This window comes from Phocoena phocoena, chromosome 2 (assembly GCF_963924675.1).
Source record: "Phocoena phocoena chromosome 2, mPhoPho1.1, whole genome shotgun sequence".
NCBI classification, from domain to species: Eukaryota; Metazoa; Chordata; class Mammalia; order Artiodactyla; family Phocoenidae; genus Phocoena; species Phocoena phocoena.
This window is the reverse complement of record NC_089220.1, coordinates 174618547-174634930: the sequence shown is the minus strand read 5'-3', so window position 1 is coordinate 174634930 and position 16384 is coordinate 174618547. Positions and strand designations below refer to the sequence as shown.

Genomic DNA, 16384 nt, shown 5'->3' with positions numbered 1-16384 from the left:
CACTGGTGGGTGGAGCTGGGTCTTGTCCCTCTGGTAGCAGGGCCGTGTCAAGTAGTGTGTTTAGAGGTGGCTGTGGCTCAGGATGACTTTAGGCAGCCCGTCTGCTGATGGGTGGGGCTGTGTTCCCACCCTGAAGGTTGTTTGGCCTGAGGCGTGCCAGCACTGGAACCTAAGGGCTGTTGGGTGGGGCCAGGTCTTGGTGTCAAAATGGTGGCCTCCAGGACAGCTCATGCCAATGAGTACCCCCCAGTACTTCTGCCACCAGTGTCCTTTTACCCACAGTGAGCCACAGCCATCCCTCACCTCCCCAGCAGACCCCTCCAAGACCAGCAGGTAGGTCTCGCCCAGGGTCCTATGAAGTCACTACTCTTTCCCATGTCCCAGCTCACATGAGACCTTATTTGTGCCCTCCAAGAGTGGTGCTTCTGTTTCCCCAGACCTGTGGAGTTCCTGCAGTCAAGCCCCACTGGACTTAAAAGCCAAATGCTCTGGGGGCTTCTCATACCAATGCAAGACCTCCAGACTGGGGAGCCTGACGTGGGGCTCAGAACTCTCACTCCTGTGAGAGAACCTCTGTGATATAGTTATTTTCTAGTTTGTGGGTCAAACTAGAAAATAATTAGTATGGGGTCTGATTGTATTGCGAATGTGCCCCTTCTACCATCCCGTTGTGGCTTTGTCTTTGGGAGTAGAATTATCTTTACTGGTAGGTTCCGGCCCTTTTTTGTTGATGGTTGTTTAGCAGTTAGTTGTGATTCTTCTGTCTTCGTGAGAGGAGGTGAGCTCAGGTCCTTCTCCTCCACCACCTTGTCCTCCAGGTTTACTTTAATCTCAAGTATGTATTCTTGAACTCAGTAGTTCCAGTGGTGATTTCCTGATTCTCCGTCATGAAGGTGGAGGAGGAAGAGGGCTATGATTTGGCCCATTTTTTAAATTAAATTATTTGATTTCTTAGCAGTGAGTTTTAAGAATTCTTTGTGTATTTTGGATACTAGTCCTTTTTCAGATGTGTCGTTTGAAAGCAGTTTTCCCAGTCCATGGCTTATCTTCTAATTCTCTTCTAGTCCTCTTGTTATTGTCTTTCATGGAACAGAACTTTTTCATTTAATGAAGTCCAGCATATCAAGTATCTCTTTCATGGCTCATGCCTTTGGTATCTAAACTGGCATGACCATACCCAAGGTCACATAGGTTTTCTTCTGTTGTTGTCTGTGATCCATTTTGAGTTTTGTAAAGGGTGTAAGGTCTGTGTTTACATTTTTTTTTTTTTTTTTTTTGGTATGTGGATGTCCAGTTGCCTTTGCTTTTTGGGCTGTCTGTTCTGTTCCACTGACCCATTTGTCTGTTCTCTCGCCAACACCACACTTTCCTGATTATTATAGCTGCATAGTAAGCCTTGAAGTCAGATAGTGTTGGTCTCCCAACATTATTCTTCACCTTCAACGTTATGTTGCCTCTTCTGGGTCTCTCGCCTCTCTGTGTAAACTTAGAATGTCTGTCATTATCCATAAAATAACTTGATTGGGATTACATTGACTCTGTAGACCTAGTTGGGGAGAACTGACATCTTGACAATGTTGAGTCAATGTTGAGTATCCATAAACATGGAATATCTCTCCATTTATTTAGTTCTTTGATTTTATTCATCAGACTTTTGTAGTTTTCCTCAAATAAATCTTATACATAATTTGTTAGATTTATGCCTGAGTATTTTTGGTGCTAGTGTAAATGGTGTTGTATCAATCAACTTTTAAATTTTTGAAGGAAATCGGGAAGGATGGTACAGAAAACAAAACAGATTCCATTGTGAAGAGTCACCTGTACCTTCCTTAAATCAGGAATCAGCTTGCAAAAGAGCAGAAAGAGAAGTTTCACTCCAGAATAGATAGGATTTCTGTAACTAATTTGGTGACAAAGGAAAAAGAAGTAGGGTACTCTAGGAATTGTTTCCTGCAGTGTGGCAAAAGGACACGTTTCTGAAAACTATAAGTAATTACCCCTGGGGACACTGCATTTCAGCTTAAAGATATGCGTTCTGTTGATCTGTTTGCATATTTGCAGAGTCCGTAGTTATAGGCATTATAATCCTGTCGGGCCTTAGTTTTCTACTTTTGTTTCTTGGTTGTTTTTTTTTTCTCTTAAAGAAAATGTGTTAACATTTCACCTGAAGAAGCAGTAGCTTACCATAGATATGAAAGGGAAATAGAACATTTTAAATGCAGATGTGTATAACAGTGTAAAATTTTTATGTAACAGAGGATTTCAGAAAGTATCAGTGAAAGAAAATAATGAAAACTAAAGAAACGTTCCATTGCATAGATCAAATAAGGTTAAGTTTGTAAAGTCCATTGTTACAAATCAATGCAGTAAAATCCCATAAAAATTGAGGCCTTAACTGTTCTGAATTAGTAAAAACATTTTTTGTTTTCTTTGTCTAATTATTATTCAATATGTTTTTAATTCAGGAATTCATTACTTTTAGGTACATAATCTAATTTAACTGCTAATACAGTATTTCACAGATTTTCTATCACACCAGCAACATCTGTTTACATAGAAAAAGTGATGATCTTCAGAAGCACTTAGGTTTTTAGTGTTTTAATAGATTAAACATACCGTCTGCATGTCATAAGTTGTAAACAGGGAAACTTCAACAGATGGATTTATCACAAATTCTGGTTCAGTGGGGAACAAATCAGGAAATTTTTCACAGGTTTTATATCAGTCTGCCTACTAAAGGAATTTTAAGATACAGAAATTTTAAATGTTTTTTAAATAAGTGTATATGCATGGTCACAGATACATAAAGAAATTATGGTTCAAAAAATGGTCAGGTATAGGTTGGATTTTTTAGTAGTATTGAATTGCTACCATAAGTTTATTATAGGAATTCTAAAAAGAAACATTTTTTTCCTTACATGACAAGTCTTCATTGCTAAAAAGTGAGTTTTTAAAAAATAATATTCCAGTATTTTTTAAAACAGAAACAAAAATTCTAACTTTTAAACCTGTTCATTCTATAACTTATGAGGTCAAATATTTAGATTTTTTTCATTGTTTTATGCAATTGGCCTAAAAGAATAAATTCATATCTCATATGTGTGAGAACATTCAATAGATACTGATTTATGAAAACAACTTGCTACTTGAATATGAGAAACTTGTCATTTTATGGATATTTTGTTTACTGATTGGAAGGATTAATGAAGGTAAAGAAGAAAATAGAATGTAATGCAAGCAGACCGCTTATGACCCAGGAGTACAAGGAGCTTGAATCATGAAATCACACTGTGACTGTGGTACTGATGACCAAACACCTGACTCTGACGTTAGCCGCTGAGACCAGTAGGATAGACAGTCTGGCAAGGAGAGTGTCCCGAATGTTGATTTCCCACTTGTCTGTACAAATAGGAAATTGATACTAGACAAAATATAACTTGATTTCCCCCCCCCAAAATGTCCTCATGTGGCTACTACTCTAGTCCCCATAGAAGGGGGGGTCATGCCAGAGTCATCACTAAGAGAAAAAAACTCTAGTTCCAGGTGACTTGCGAACTGCTAACAAACAAACAAACAAAAAAACAGCATAAACCATGGGGGTCTTGGTTGTTTGATTTTATTTGTATATTTGATACATATTTCAGTGTATTTAGCTGTGTAGTGTCAGGCGCTCAGCTTCTTATTTGCAGGCCTGCCCTTAAGCAAGACATTTAATTTACATAGACTTGAATCTCAATAACGGGGCCACATGTTTATGAAGCATTTGAAGAATGTTCCAAAATTTTCTTTGGTGGTCTTTTTCTGTAAGAAATCCAAAATGAAGGTAAGATGATATTTACAATAAGCTGTCACTTAGGAACTTATTTCTTTGAAGAAATACATCAAATATGGAAATCTACTCTTAGTTAAATATTAATTGGCCAAAGAAGTATTACATTTTTAGGATTGGCAGGCTTAGATGGTTCCATATATAAGAAATATCTAGTTCACTCCGCAAACTACAGTTCATCCATAATGCCCTTATTTTCTGAAAGCTATCGGAATAGTCATCCAGCTAAAACTATACAGAAAATGTGCTGGTGTGTTTCAGGAGGAAAAAGAACATGAAGAGCTGGGGGCGTCTCAATGGGCCAGGCCTGGTCTGGCCCCCACTGCTCCTCTCAGTACCCACTCTTCTGGTCTGAACTCGGGCACAGGGCCACACCTACCTGCAAGGAAGTCTTAGAAACATAGTCCGTGTGCTGCTTACTCTCCAAGGACTATAACTAGAGTGTCGTTTTTCTCTAATTAACCGTGAAAACGAAGAGAAGAAATATGTTTTAGTGAAAAAGTCACACAGCACGCGTTTGACTTCTGACTTCGTCATTTACCGGCTGTGTGATTTGGAAGTTATTTAGCCTTTTCTGGGCCTCTTGTTGTCTCTTTATAAAACAGAGGGGGAGATCAGTGTGTTGTTTTGAGGATCAAATACAAAGCATAATGTCTGGTACATAACAGAGGGCCTTGGTGGTAGCTTTGGTAATTTATAACATCTTTATTGGAGTATAATTGCTTTACAGTGGTGTATTAGTTTCTGCTGTATAACAAAGTGAATCAGCTATACATATACCTATGTTCCCATATCTCCTCCCTCTTGCGTCTCCCTCCCACCCTACCTATCCCACCCCTCGAGGTGGACACAAAGCACCGAGCTGGTCTCCCTGTGCTATGCGGCTGCTTCCCACTAGCTATCTACCTTACATTTGGTAGTGTATATATGTTGATGCCACTCTCTCATGTTGTCCCACCCAGCTTACCCTTCCTCCTCCCTGTGTCCTCAAGTCCCTTCTCTACATCTGCATCTTTATTCCTGTACTTGTACTTGTTTTTCTCTTTCTGACTCATTTCACTCTGTTTGACAGACTCTAGGTCCATCCACCTCACTACAAATAACTCAGTTTCATCTTTTATGGCTGAGTAGTATTCCATTGTATATATGTGCCACATCTTCTTCATCCATTCATCTGTCGATGGACACCGAGATTAGTGCTTCCATGTCCTGGTTATTGTAAATAGTGCTGCAATGAACATGTACGTAGTACATGACTCTTTGAATTATGATTTTCTCAGGGTATATGCCCAGTAGTGGGATTGCTGGCTCATATGGTAGTTCTATTTTTAGTTTTTTAAGGAACCTCCATAATGTTCTCCATAGTGGCTGTATCAATATACCTTCCCACCAACAGTACAGGAGTGTTCCCTTTTCTCCACACCCTCTCCAACATTTATTATTGGTAGATTTTTTGATGATGGCCGTTCTGACTGGTGTGAGGTGATACCTCATTGTAGTTTTGATTTGCATTTCTCTAGTAATTAGTGATGTTGAGCATCCTTTCACGTGTTTGTTGGCAATCTGTGTATCTTCTTTGGAGAAATGTCTGTTTAGGTCTTCTGCCCATTTTTGGATTGGGCTGTTTGTTTTTTTGAAATTGAGCTGCATGAGCTGCTTGTAAATGTTGGAGGTTAATCCTTCGTCAATTGCTTCATTTACAAATATTTTCTCCCATTCTGAGGGTTGTCTTTTCGTCTTATGGTTTCCTTTGCTGTGCAAGTTTTAAGTTTCATTAGGTCCCATTTGTTTATTTTTGTTTTAATTTCCACTTCTCCAGGAGGTGTGTCAAAAAGGATCTTGCTGTGATTTATATCATATAGTGTTCTGCCTATGTTTTCCTCTAAGAGTTTTATAGTGTCTGGCCTTACAATCTTTAATCCATTTTGAGTTTATTTTTGTGTATGGTGTTAGGAAGTGTTCTAATTTCATTCTTTCACATGTAGCTATCCAGTTTTCCCAGCACCACTTTATTGAAGAGGCTGTCTTTTCTCCATTGTATTCTTGGTTCCTTTTATGAAAAATAAGGGGACCATATGTGCATGGGTTTATCTCTGCTCTTTCTTTCCATTGATCTATATTTCTGGTTTTGTGCCAGTACCATACTGTCTTGATTACTGTAGCTTTGTAGTATAAGTCTGAAGTCCAGGAGCCTGATTCCTCCAGCTCCATTTTTCTTTCTCAAGACTGCTTTGGCTATTCGGGGTCTTTTGTGTTTCCATACAAATTATGAAAATTTTGTTCTAGTTCTGTGAAAAATGCCATTGGTAGTTTGATAGGGATGGCGTTGAATCTGTAGGTTGCTTTGGGTGGTATAGTCATTTTCACAGTGTTGATTCTTCCAATCCAAGAACATGGTATATCTCTCCAAGAACATGGTATATATATCTCTCCATCTTTTTGTATCATCTTTAATTTCTTTCATCAGTGTCTTATAGTTTTCTACATACAGGTTTTTTGTCTCCTTAGGTAAGTTTATTCCTAGGTGTTTTATTCTTTTCATTGCAATGGTAAATGGGAGGAATGCAAGAGACTTCTGTGCATTAATTTTGCATCCTGCTGCTTTACCAAATTCACTGATTAGCTCTAGTAGTTTTCTGGGAGCATCTTTAGGATTAGGATTCTCTATGTATAGTATCATGTCATCTACGAACAGTGACAGCTTTACTTCTTTTCCAATTTGGATTCCTTTTATTTCTTTTTCTTCTCTGATTGCTGTGGCTAAAACTTACAAAACTATATTGAATTATAGTGGTGAGAGTGGACAACCTTGTCTTGTCCCTGATCTTAGAGGAAATGGTTTCAGTTTTTCACCATTGAGAATGATGTTGGCTGTGGGTTTGTCATATATGGCCTTCATTATGTTGAGGTACGTTCCCTCTATGCCTACTTTCTGGAGGGAAATGGGTGTTGGGTGTTGAATTTTGTCGAAAGCTTTTTCTCCTTCAGTTTGTTAATAGGATGTATCACATTGACTGATTTGCGTATACTGAAGAATCCTTGCATTCCTGGGAAAAACCCCAACTGATCATGGTGTATGATCCTTTTAATGTGCTGTTGGATTCTGTTTGCTAGCATTTTGTTGAGGATTTTTGCACCTATGTTCATCAGTGGTGTTGGCCTGTAGTTTTCTTTCTTTGTGACATCTTTGTCTGGTTTTGGTATCAGGGTGAGGGTGGCCTTGTAGAATGAGTTTTGGGGATGAGTTTTGGGGATGTTCCTCCCTCGGAAGAGTTTAACAAGGATAGGTGTTAGCTCTTCTCTAAATGTTTGATAGAATTCGCCTGTAAAGCCATCTGGTCCTGGGCTTTTGTTTGTTGGAAGATTTTTAATCACAGTCTCAATTTTAGTGCTTGTGATTGGTCTGTTCATATTTTCTATTTCTTCCTGATTCAGTCTTGGCAGGTTGCGCATTTCTAAGAATTTGTCCGTTTCTTCCAGGTTGTCCATTTTATTGGCATATAGTTGCTTGTAGTAATCTCTCATGATCCTTTGTATTTCAGCAGTGTCACTTGTCTCCTTTTTCATTTCTATTTATTTGAGTCTTCTCCCTTTTTTTTCTTGATGAGTCTGGCTAATGGTGTATCAATTTTGCTTATCTTCTCAAAGAACCAGCTTTTAATTTTACTGATCTTTGCTACTGTTTCCTTCATCTCTTTTTCATTTATATCTGATCTGATGTTTATGAGTTCTTTCCTTCTGCTAACTTTTGGATATTTTTGTTTTTCTTTCTCTAATTGCTTTAGGTCCAAGGTTAGGTTGTTTATTTGAGATGTTTCTTGTTTCTTGAGGTAGGATTGTATTGCTATAAACTTCCCTCTTAGAAGTGCTTTTTGCTGCATCCCATAGGTTTTGGGTCGTTGTGTTTGGGTCGTTGTGTTTTCACTTGTCATTGTTTCTAGGTATTTTTGGATTTCCTCTTTGATTTCTTTAGTGACCTCTTAGTTATTTAGTAGTGTATTGTTTAGCCTCCATCGTTTTTTTTCCTGTAATTGATATCTAATCTCATAGCATTGTGGTCAGAAAAGATACTCGATATAATTTCAGTTTTCTTAAACTTACCAAGGCTTGATCTGTGACCCAAGAGATGATCTATCCTGGAGAATGTTCCATGAGCACTTGAGAAGAAAGTGTATTCTGTTGTTTTTGGATGGAATGTCCTATAAGTATCAATTAAGTCCATCTTGTTTAATGTATCATTTAAAGCTTGTGTTTCCTTATTTATTTTCATTTTGGATGATCCGTCCATTGGTGAAAGTGGGGTGTTAAAGTCCCCTACTACAGTTCTGTTACTGTTGATTTCCCCTTTGTGGTTGTTAGCATTTGCCTTATGTATTGAGATGCTCCTATGTTGGCTGCATAAATATTTACGATTGTTATATCTTCTTCTTGGATTGATCCCTTGATCATTATGTAGTGTTCTTCTTTGTCTCTTGTGTCTGTTTGATAGGAGAATTGCTACTCCAGCTTTCTTTTCATTTCCATTTGCATGGAGTATCTTTTTCCATCCCCTCACTTTCAGTCTGTATGTGTGCCTAGGTCTGAAGTGGGTCTCTTGTAGACAGCATATATATGGGTCTTGTTTTTCTATCCATTCAGCCAGTCTATGTCTTTTGGTTGGAGCATTTAATCCATTTACATTGAAGCTAGTTATAGATACGTATGTTCCTATTACCATTTTCGTAATTGTTTTGGGTTTGTTATTGTAGGTCTTTTCCTTCTTTTGTGTTTCCTGCCTAGAGAAGTTCCTTTAGCATTTGTTGTTAAGCTAGTTTGGTGGTGAATTCTCTTAGCTTTTGCTTGTCTGTAGAGGTTTTAATTTCTCTTATCGAATCTGAATGAGACCCTTGCTGGGTAGAGTACTCTTGGTTGTAGGTTCTTCCCTTTCATCACTTTAAATATGTCCTGCCACTCCCTTCTGGCTTGCAGAGTTTCTGCTGAAAGATCAGCTGTTAACCTTATGGGGATTCCCTTGTATGTTGTTTGTTGTTTTTCCCTTGCTGCTTTTAATATATTTTCTTTGTATTTAATTTTTTCTAGTTTAATTAATGTGTGTCTTGACATGTTTCTGTATGGGACTCTGTGCTTCCTGGACTTGCTTGACTATTTCCTACATTAGGGAAGTTTTCAGCTATAATGTCTTCAAGTATTTTCTTGGACATCCCTTTCTTTTTCTCTTCTTCTTCTTCTGGGACCCCTGTAATTCGAATGTTGGTGTGTTTAATGTTGTCCCAGAGGTCTCTGAGACTGTCCTCAATTCTTTTCATTCTTTTTTCTTTATTCTGTTCTGCATTAGTTATTTCCACTATTTTATCTTCCAGGTCACTTATCTGTTCTTCATTGTCTGTTTGCTCTTTAGTTCTTCTAAGTCCTTGTTAAACGTTTCTTGTATTTCCTCCAAGATTTTGGATCATCTTTACTGACATTACTCTGAATTCTTTTTCATGTAGACTGCCTATTTCCTCTTCGTTTGGTCTGGTGGGTTTTTAGCTTGCTCCTTCATCTGCTGTGTGTTTCTCTGTCTTCTCACTTTGCTTAACTTGCTGTTTTGGGGGGTCTCCTTTTTGCAGGCTGCATGTTCGTAGTTCCCGTTGTTTTTGGTGTCTGCCCCCAGTGGGTAAGGTTGATTCACTGGGGTTGTGTAAGCTTCCTGGTGGAGGGGACTGGTGCCTGTGTTCTGGTGGATGAGGCTGGATCTTGTCTTTCTGTTGGGCAGGAGGACCACGTCCAGTGGTGTGTTTTGGGGTGTCTGTCACCTTATTATGATTTTAGGCAGCCTCTCTGCTAATGGGTTGTGTTGTGTTCCTGTCTTGCTAGTTGTTTGGCATGGCCTGTCGAGCACTAGAGATTGCTGGTCATTGAGTGGAGCTGAGTCTTAGCATTGAGATGGAGATCTCTGGGAGAGCTTTCGCTGACTGATATTACGTGGAGCCGGGAGGTCTCTGGTGGACCAGTGTCCTGAACTCAGCTCTCTCACCCGAGGCACAGGTCTGACACCCAGCTGGAGCACCAAGACCCTGTCAGCCACATAGCTCAGAAGAAAAGGGATAAAGGAGAAAGAAAGAAAGAAAAGAAAGTTATTAAAAATTTTAATTATTAAAAATAAAAAGAATTAAAAAGTAATTTTAAAAAAGGGGAAAGAAAGAATAGAGCAACCAAACCAAAAAACAAATCCCCCAATTATAACAAGTGCTCAAAACTATATTAGACAGACAGAACCATAGGACAAATGGTAAAGCAAAGCTATACAGACAAAAATCACAGAAAGAAGCATACACATACACACTCACAAAAAGAGAAAAAGGAAAAAAAATATATATCTAAAAGGAAAAAAAGGAAGAGAGCAACCAAATCAATAAAAAATCTACCAGTGGGCTTCCCTGGTGGCACAGTGGTTGAGAGTCCGCCTGCTGATGCAGGGGACATGGGTTCGTGTCCTGGTCTGGGAAGATCCCACATGTCGCGGAGCGGCTGGGCCTGTGAGCCATGGCCGCTGAGCCTGCGCGTCCGGAGCCTGTGCTCTGCAACGGGAGAGGCCACAAGAGTGAGAGGCCCGTGTACCGCAAAAAAAAAAAAAACTACCAGTGATAACAAGCTCTAAACACTAAACTAAGATAAAACCAGACCCAAGTCTACAGCCGCTCCCAAAGTCCACCTCCTCAATTTGGGATGACTCTTGTCTATTCAGGTATTCCACAGATGCAGGTACATCAAGTTGATTGTGGAGCTTTAATCCGCTGCTCCTGAGGCTGCTGGGAGAGATTTCCCTTTCTCTTCTTTGTTCGCACAGCTCCTGGGGTTCAGCTTTGGATTTGGCCCCACCTCTACATGTAGGATTGCTGGAGGGCGTCTGTTCTTGGCTCAGACAGGACGGGGTTAAAGGAGCCGCTGATTTGGGGGCTCTGGCTCACTCAGGCCGGGGGAGGGAGGGGCACGGCGTGCGGGGCGAGCCTGCAGCGTCAGAGGCCGGCGTGACGTTGCACTAGCCTGAGGCGGGCCGAGCATTCTCCCGGGGAAGTTGTCCCTGGATCCCGGGACCCTGGCAGTGGCGGGCTGCACAGGCTCCCCGGAAGGGGGTGTGGAGAGTGACCTGTGCTCGCACACAGGCTTTTTGGGGGCGGCAGCAGCGGCCTTAGCGTCTCATGCCCGTCTCTGGGGTCCGCGCTTTTAGCCGCGGCTCGCGCCCGTCTCTGGAGCTCCTTTAAGCAGCGCTCTGAATCCCCTCTCCTCGCGCACCAGGAAACAGAGGGAAGAAAAAGTCTCTTGCCTCTTCGGCAGGTCCAGACTTTTCCCCGGACTCCCTCCCGGCCAGCCGTGGTGCACTAACGCCCTGCAGGCTGTGCTCACGCCGCCAACCCCAGTCCTCTCCCTGCGCTCCGACCGGAGCCTGAGCCTCAGCTCCCAGCCCCGCCCGCCCCGGCGGGGGAGCAGACAAGCCTCTCGGGCTGGTGAGTGCCGGTCGGCACCGATCCTCTGCGCTGGAATCTCCCCGCTTTGCCCCCCGCACCCTTGTTGCTGCGCTCTCTTCCGCGGCCTCGAAGCTCCCCCCTCTGCCACCCGCAGTCTCCGCCCGCGAAGGGGCTTCCAGTGTGTGGAAACCTTTCCTCCTTCACGGCTCCCTCCCACTGGTGCAGGTCCCGTACCTATTTTGTCTCTGTTTTTTCTTTTTTCTTTTGCCCTACCCAGGTACGTGGGGAGTTTCTTGCCTTTTGGGAGGTCTGAGGTCTTCTGCCAGCGTTCAGTAGGTGTTCTGTAGGAGTTGTTCCACGTGTAGATGTATTTCTAGTGTATCTGTGGGGAGGAAGGTAATCTCCGCATCTTACTGTTCCGCCATCTTGAAGGTATGTCCTGGCAATATTTTTTTAACGTTTTAAAGTTAAAATATATGATCCTTCTTTTACAGGAACACCAGATGCATTTTCCCAGTTACTTACCTGCCCATATTGTGACAGAGGATATAAACGCTTTACCTCTCTGAAAGAACACATTAAATATCGCCATGAAAAGAACGAAGACAACTTCAGTTGCTCCCTGTGCAGTTACACCTTTGCGTACAGAACCCAGCTCGAACGTCACATGACCTCCCATAAATCAGGAAGAGATCAAGTAAGTGGAAAGACTGCATTCACGAAATTTCCACACTGAGAACTCACCCCCTCCACAGAAGGCGAGGGTTTTAATATACTGAAAATTTTAGGGGATGTGTCTGGTCTACAGCCTTATGAAAAGGAAAGAGATTATTCATTTGGATTATCTGGTCATTTCTGATTTTAAAAGCACATATGAACACTACTTTAGAGGTAACTAAGTTTTTTTCTTTTTCAGGTAGGTCCCTTTCATCTCAATTTAATTGTTTTGCTTATACCATAACAAATACTGCCTTACGTTTAGAATTTCAGAATACATACTACTGGAATGTTCAGTGTAGAGAAAATAACTGATTACATAAACTGCATGCCTCGAAAAATCTAAAGTTTAGACTCTAAACCATTTTTAATCTGAAGATTCAATTTTCATATGGTTTATTCTACTTGTTTCACTTTGCCTCAATTTCTAGAAGCGTAAACCAAGACTATCCTGTAAGTGTAAGTTACATTTAAATTGTTGGCTGTGTATTTAAGTACAGGTTAAAGAAGCTTTTGCCAGTTGTCCTTTTATAAGATCCTGATAACCAGCAACTGCAAGTAATGAAATTTCGCTACTTAATTCCAGATTTAAAAGTCAAGTGAATATCAGCTGCACAGGGTATGTTGAGGCTATGTCCAGTTTCTTACAGCCAAGGATGTGAACATCTGTCTACCCGAGCGCATGAGAGTCTTACCTGTGTGCGCCTAAGTCACAGATCCCCTAGAGGACAAGTTACCCCAAACCAGAAAACTGCAACAGAAAGATGAGAAGGGTCAGCCTGTCTTCTCAGGACTCTGGGGACAACACTCACGAACTAAGATAAGGGGTGTGGGAGGGTGGCAGGCAGGGAGCAAGAACCAAGCTTCTCCTTAGGTGGGTCAGTGGCTCAGTCCACGCAGGGCACTTGGGGTGGACCGAGCGCCAGGAGAGGAGAAAACTGACACACGGAAGACAGAGCCCATCTGTTCGCATCTGCCCCGCACGAGTCTTGTCAGGGACAATACAGATGCATGCTCTTGTCACCCTGGTGTCCCCACATGACCATGCTATAGACAAGCCCTGGGGAAAGGGTCTGCCAGGTGATGTGTGGGGAGCAGCCCGTCCTGCCTCTGCTGCCCCACATCCTCTACCCTGAGGGCCCTTGTCAAAGGAAGGGACCTTCAGAGGACAGATGGAACTGGTGGGGAAAGCAGGAGATGCCGCTATAAAACTGTAAGATCTCTGATGAGGGTGAAAGCCACTTTCTGTGAGGATTTCTCTGATGGGTTTTGCAAAGGTAGTCGGTTTTATACGTGAAGTATGTAGTCAGACCAACGTCAGAAAGGAGCCGTGATAAATGTAATAATGTGAGAAACAGAATTGGGAACAATTTAGGTTAGGACCAAAGTGCAGACCATCTGCCATGCTGGCCTTTGAAAAGTGTCTGAGTTTCGATTCTGTATGAGGCCTGTTGTAGGTGTTAAAGGCACAATAGTGAAAAACATGAGCAAAGTCCCTGCCAGTAGAAGGCGTGTATTAGTAGGTGACAGAAATGTAAGATATAAAAGCAGGTAGAATGATGAAAAAATAAGGCAAGAGTAAGAGGATAGAAAGTTTTTCTTTTTTTACAGGGTAGGGAGACCTTTCTGAGAATAAGTGTGATAGGGAAGCCACTGAAAGATACTGCATTTTGTCTTTATAATTCTAAGGCAGCACGGACTCTTGGGTGGAAAGTAGACTGAGAGAGACAAGAAGGAAGCAGGGAGCCACTTAGAGGCTGTGATCTAAGCCAGAGGCAGTCGGTGTGGCAGACACAGCATCGTTAGGGACCATGGGTGCAGGATGGCTTGCTGAGGGATTGAACAAGGGTCTAATGGAAAGAGAGGGATCAGGGATTCCTCCGAAGTTCAGGGCTTAAGTGATGATCAGATCAATGAGGGGGTTATTCACAGAGGTAAGAGACACACGAGGGGAGGGCCGACTCTTCCAGGAGAGAAATGCAGGCGTCACCGCAGGCCTGTTGCTTCCCAGTGGGGACCATCGAGGGAGCGGCCAGCGAGGGCCTGGCATTGAGGGGATGCGAGACGTCGAGCGAGAGACATTTGGGAGTTGTCACCGTATGTTCGGTTTCAAAGCCAGGGGTTTGGGTGAAGTAGAGCATGGTACGTGCTCTGTCCTTCCTGTACGAAGGACAGAAGAAGGGAGATTCCAGTGAGGGAGAGCGCACAGCAAGCAGAGCTTGAGCCTTTGACAGATGGGTAGAATCTTAATGGTCAGAATTCAGGGGAAGCACAGCCAAGAAGTAAGGGATAGTATAAATCAGAGCAAGGAGGTGAAGAGCAGTACGTGTGCAGAAGACTGGGGCTCACTGGACGACTGGGACATAGGCTCCTGAGCGGGGATTGGTGAAGAAGCCTGGAAACTCAGGGGCTATGAACCTGGCGTCTGTAGTAGTAGAATCTGGGTTCAGGGGTGGAGAGGAATCCTCTAGAAATCTCTGAGCAGAATTGGTTGAATAATTCAGTTCCAGCGGTGCTTCTGTAAGAGTAATAGAGGGTACAGGATATATTTGAAGTATACAGAAGTAGGGATTTGGTAAGCCAGGCAGAAAGCTAGTACAACAACCCATATTGGGCTGAAAAAAATGGAAGTACTTGTTAAATCATCAGATTAAGGTACATTTTGGAAATACCAAACTTACTAGAGACAGGCTAAGGTGCTGAGAAAGCCCAGCCTTTTCTTCTGTGTGTGTAGTAATTGTGCTAGAGACAGATGACTGGATGTCCTCGACTGCAGTTCCTTTATCTGTGGATCAGACTGCAGGCGACGTGGCCTCTCGTTCCTAGCAAAGTGCGTAGTGTTTGTGCTGACGCTGTGCTGCTTCATACTGCTGATCCTTCAGGAAGCGGAGATTTTCCTTTAGGTCACAATTCTGTTGCCATGATCAACCTCCTTTTTGGTAATATTCCCAGTGTTAGATTTTTGTGACTGTTAAAATTTGAGAATCACCAAAACATTCCTTTTAGTAGATTGGATGTTCCTTAAAGCCTTTTTGCTTTATAAATAAAACACCAATTCTTTCTTACAGAGACATGTGACGCAGTCTGGGGGTAATCGTAAATTCAAGTGCACTGAATGTGGAAAAGCTTTCAAATACAAACACCATCTAAAAGAGCACTTAAGAATCCACAGTGGTAAATATTTGTTTTCTTTGTCTATGGTGAATATCATAGCAATTACGGTAATAAATTAATATCACTTGCGATCTACACACGATTAGAAACGCTGCTTTTCTTTTAGGATAAAGACAAACCTGGAGAAATCTTCTGCTTGTAAATGGTGTTTTACTGGAATCTTAATCTTTGACTAAAGTATAGCAAGTCAATAGGACATACTCCACATTTCCTCATCAGAATATAGCATGCGTTAACCAGACATACAACCTGAAAACACTTCAGCTTTCTGGTGAATGTTATTTCATCGCCTCCTCTGCACAGTTAACAAGGGAACGATAAAGACTATAGGGGTACCGTGTGCCCAAGGGAGGGAGGAGATGAAGACACTCTTCTTTACATGAGAGAGGTAGAAATGGAACTCGAGGCAGGAGGTGGCACGGGTGCTGTGGAGTCAGCGGGCGAGAGCAGCACAGCAGGGCACGGACTGAGGCGTGAAGGGGGACCTAGACTAGGGAAATGTGCTCTGCCCTCATCTCACCCTTCTCTTCTACACTAGTCATTGTCTGTCTGCAGCTTTACGTACAAAATGAACATTACTATATGGTAAAAATGTTATGTCTGTTTAGAAAGTTGTTTCCACAAAAGCTATCAAAACCTAGAAACTATCCCACATTTGCATTGCATTATGAACTCTGTTCGTCTCCTGATTAATTCTGATATTACTTAAGTCTTAATTTTAATGAAAAACAGCTGTTAGCTAATGAGTGGGAAATTATGTGTCTGCACATGCTTATTTTGTGAAGATTTTACAAATATCCTGCAAAAAGAGTAGAGTTGGGTGGCTTTATGAGGGCTGGTTGGTGATATCTGTGTTTTATTTTGGAACTGCATTTATAGAAGTTGTGCTGAATTGGTTGTTGAGGGCTAAATAATGTTAAAGTTACCACTTAAACCAAGATTCATACAAATACATTTAAAAATTTTTACACATTAATAATGTGTCTGGAAAGTAAAGATTGTCTTTTAGAGCCTGGAACAGGATCCTGTTTCTCAGCCTCTCAGCTCCTGTGCCATTGAACAGTTTTCATCAATTTTATACATATATATTAATATATACTAAATGGACCTTTTTTCCTCTTACACCACTGTCCTTTTTTCTTCCGGCCTTATTGAGATATAATTGACATATAGCACTGTATAAGTTTAAGGTGTACAGTGTGATCTGACTTACATA

At 41.7% G+C, this 16384-nt stretch overlaps 1 protein-coding gene across 1 annotated transcript in view; it reads left to right on the top strand.

Moving 5' to 3' along the window:
- The window catches only part of ZEB1 (zinc finger E-box binding homeobox 1), a 189358-nt gene that overhangs the window by 159334 nt on the left and 13640 nt on the right, over positions 1 to 16384 (top strand). The window contains exons 5-6 of the mRNA XM_065870861.1: positions 11772 to 11974; positions 15063 to 15168. Coding sequence (XP_065726933.1) covers positions 11772 to 11974; positions 15063 to 15168 — 309 coding nt within the window. The remainder of the gene's footprint in view (positions 1 to 11771; positions 11975 to 15062; positions 15169 to 16384) is intronic.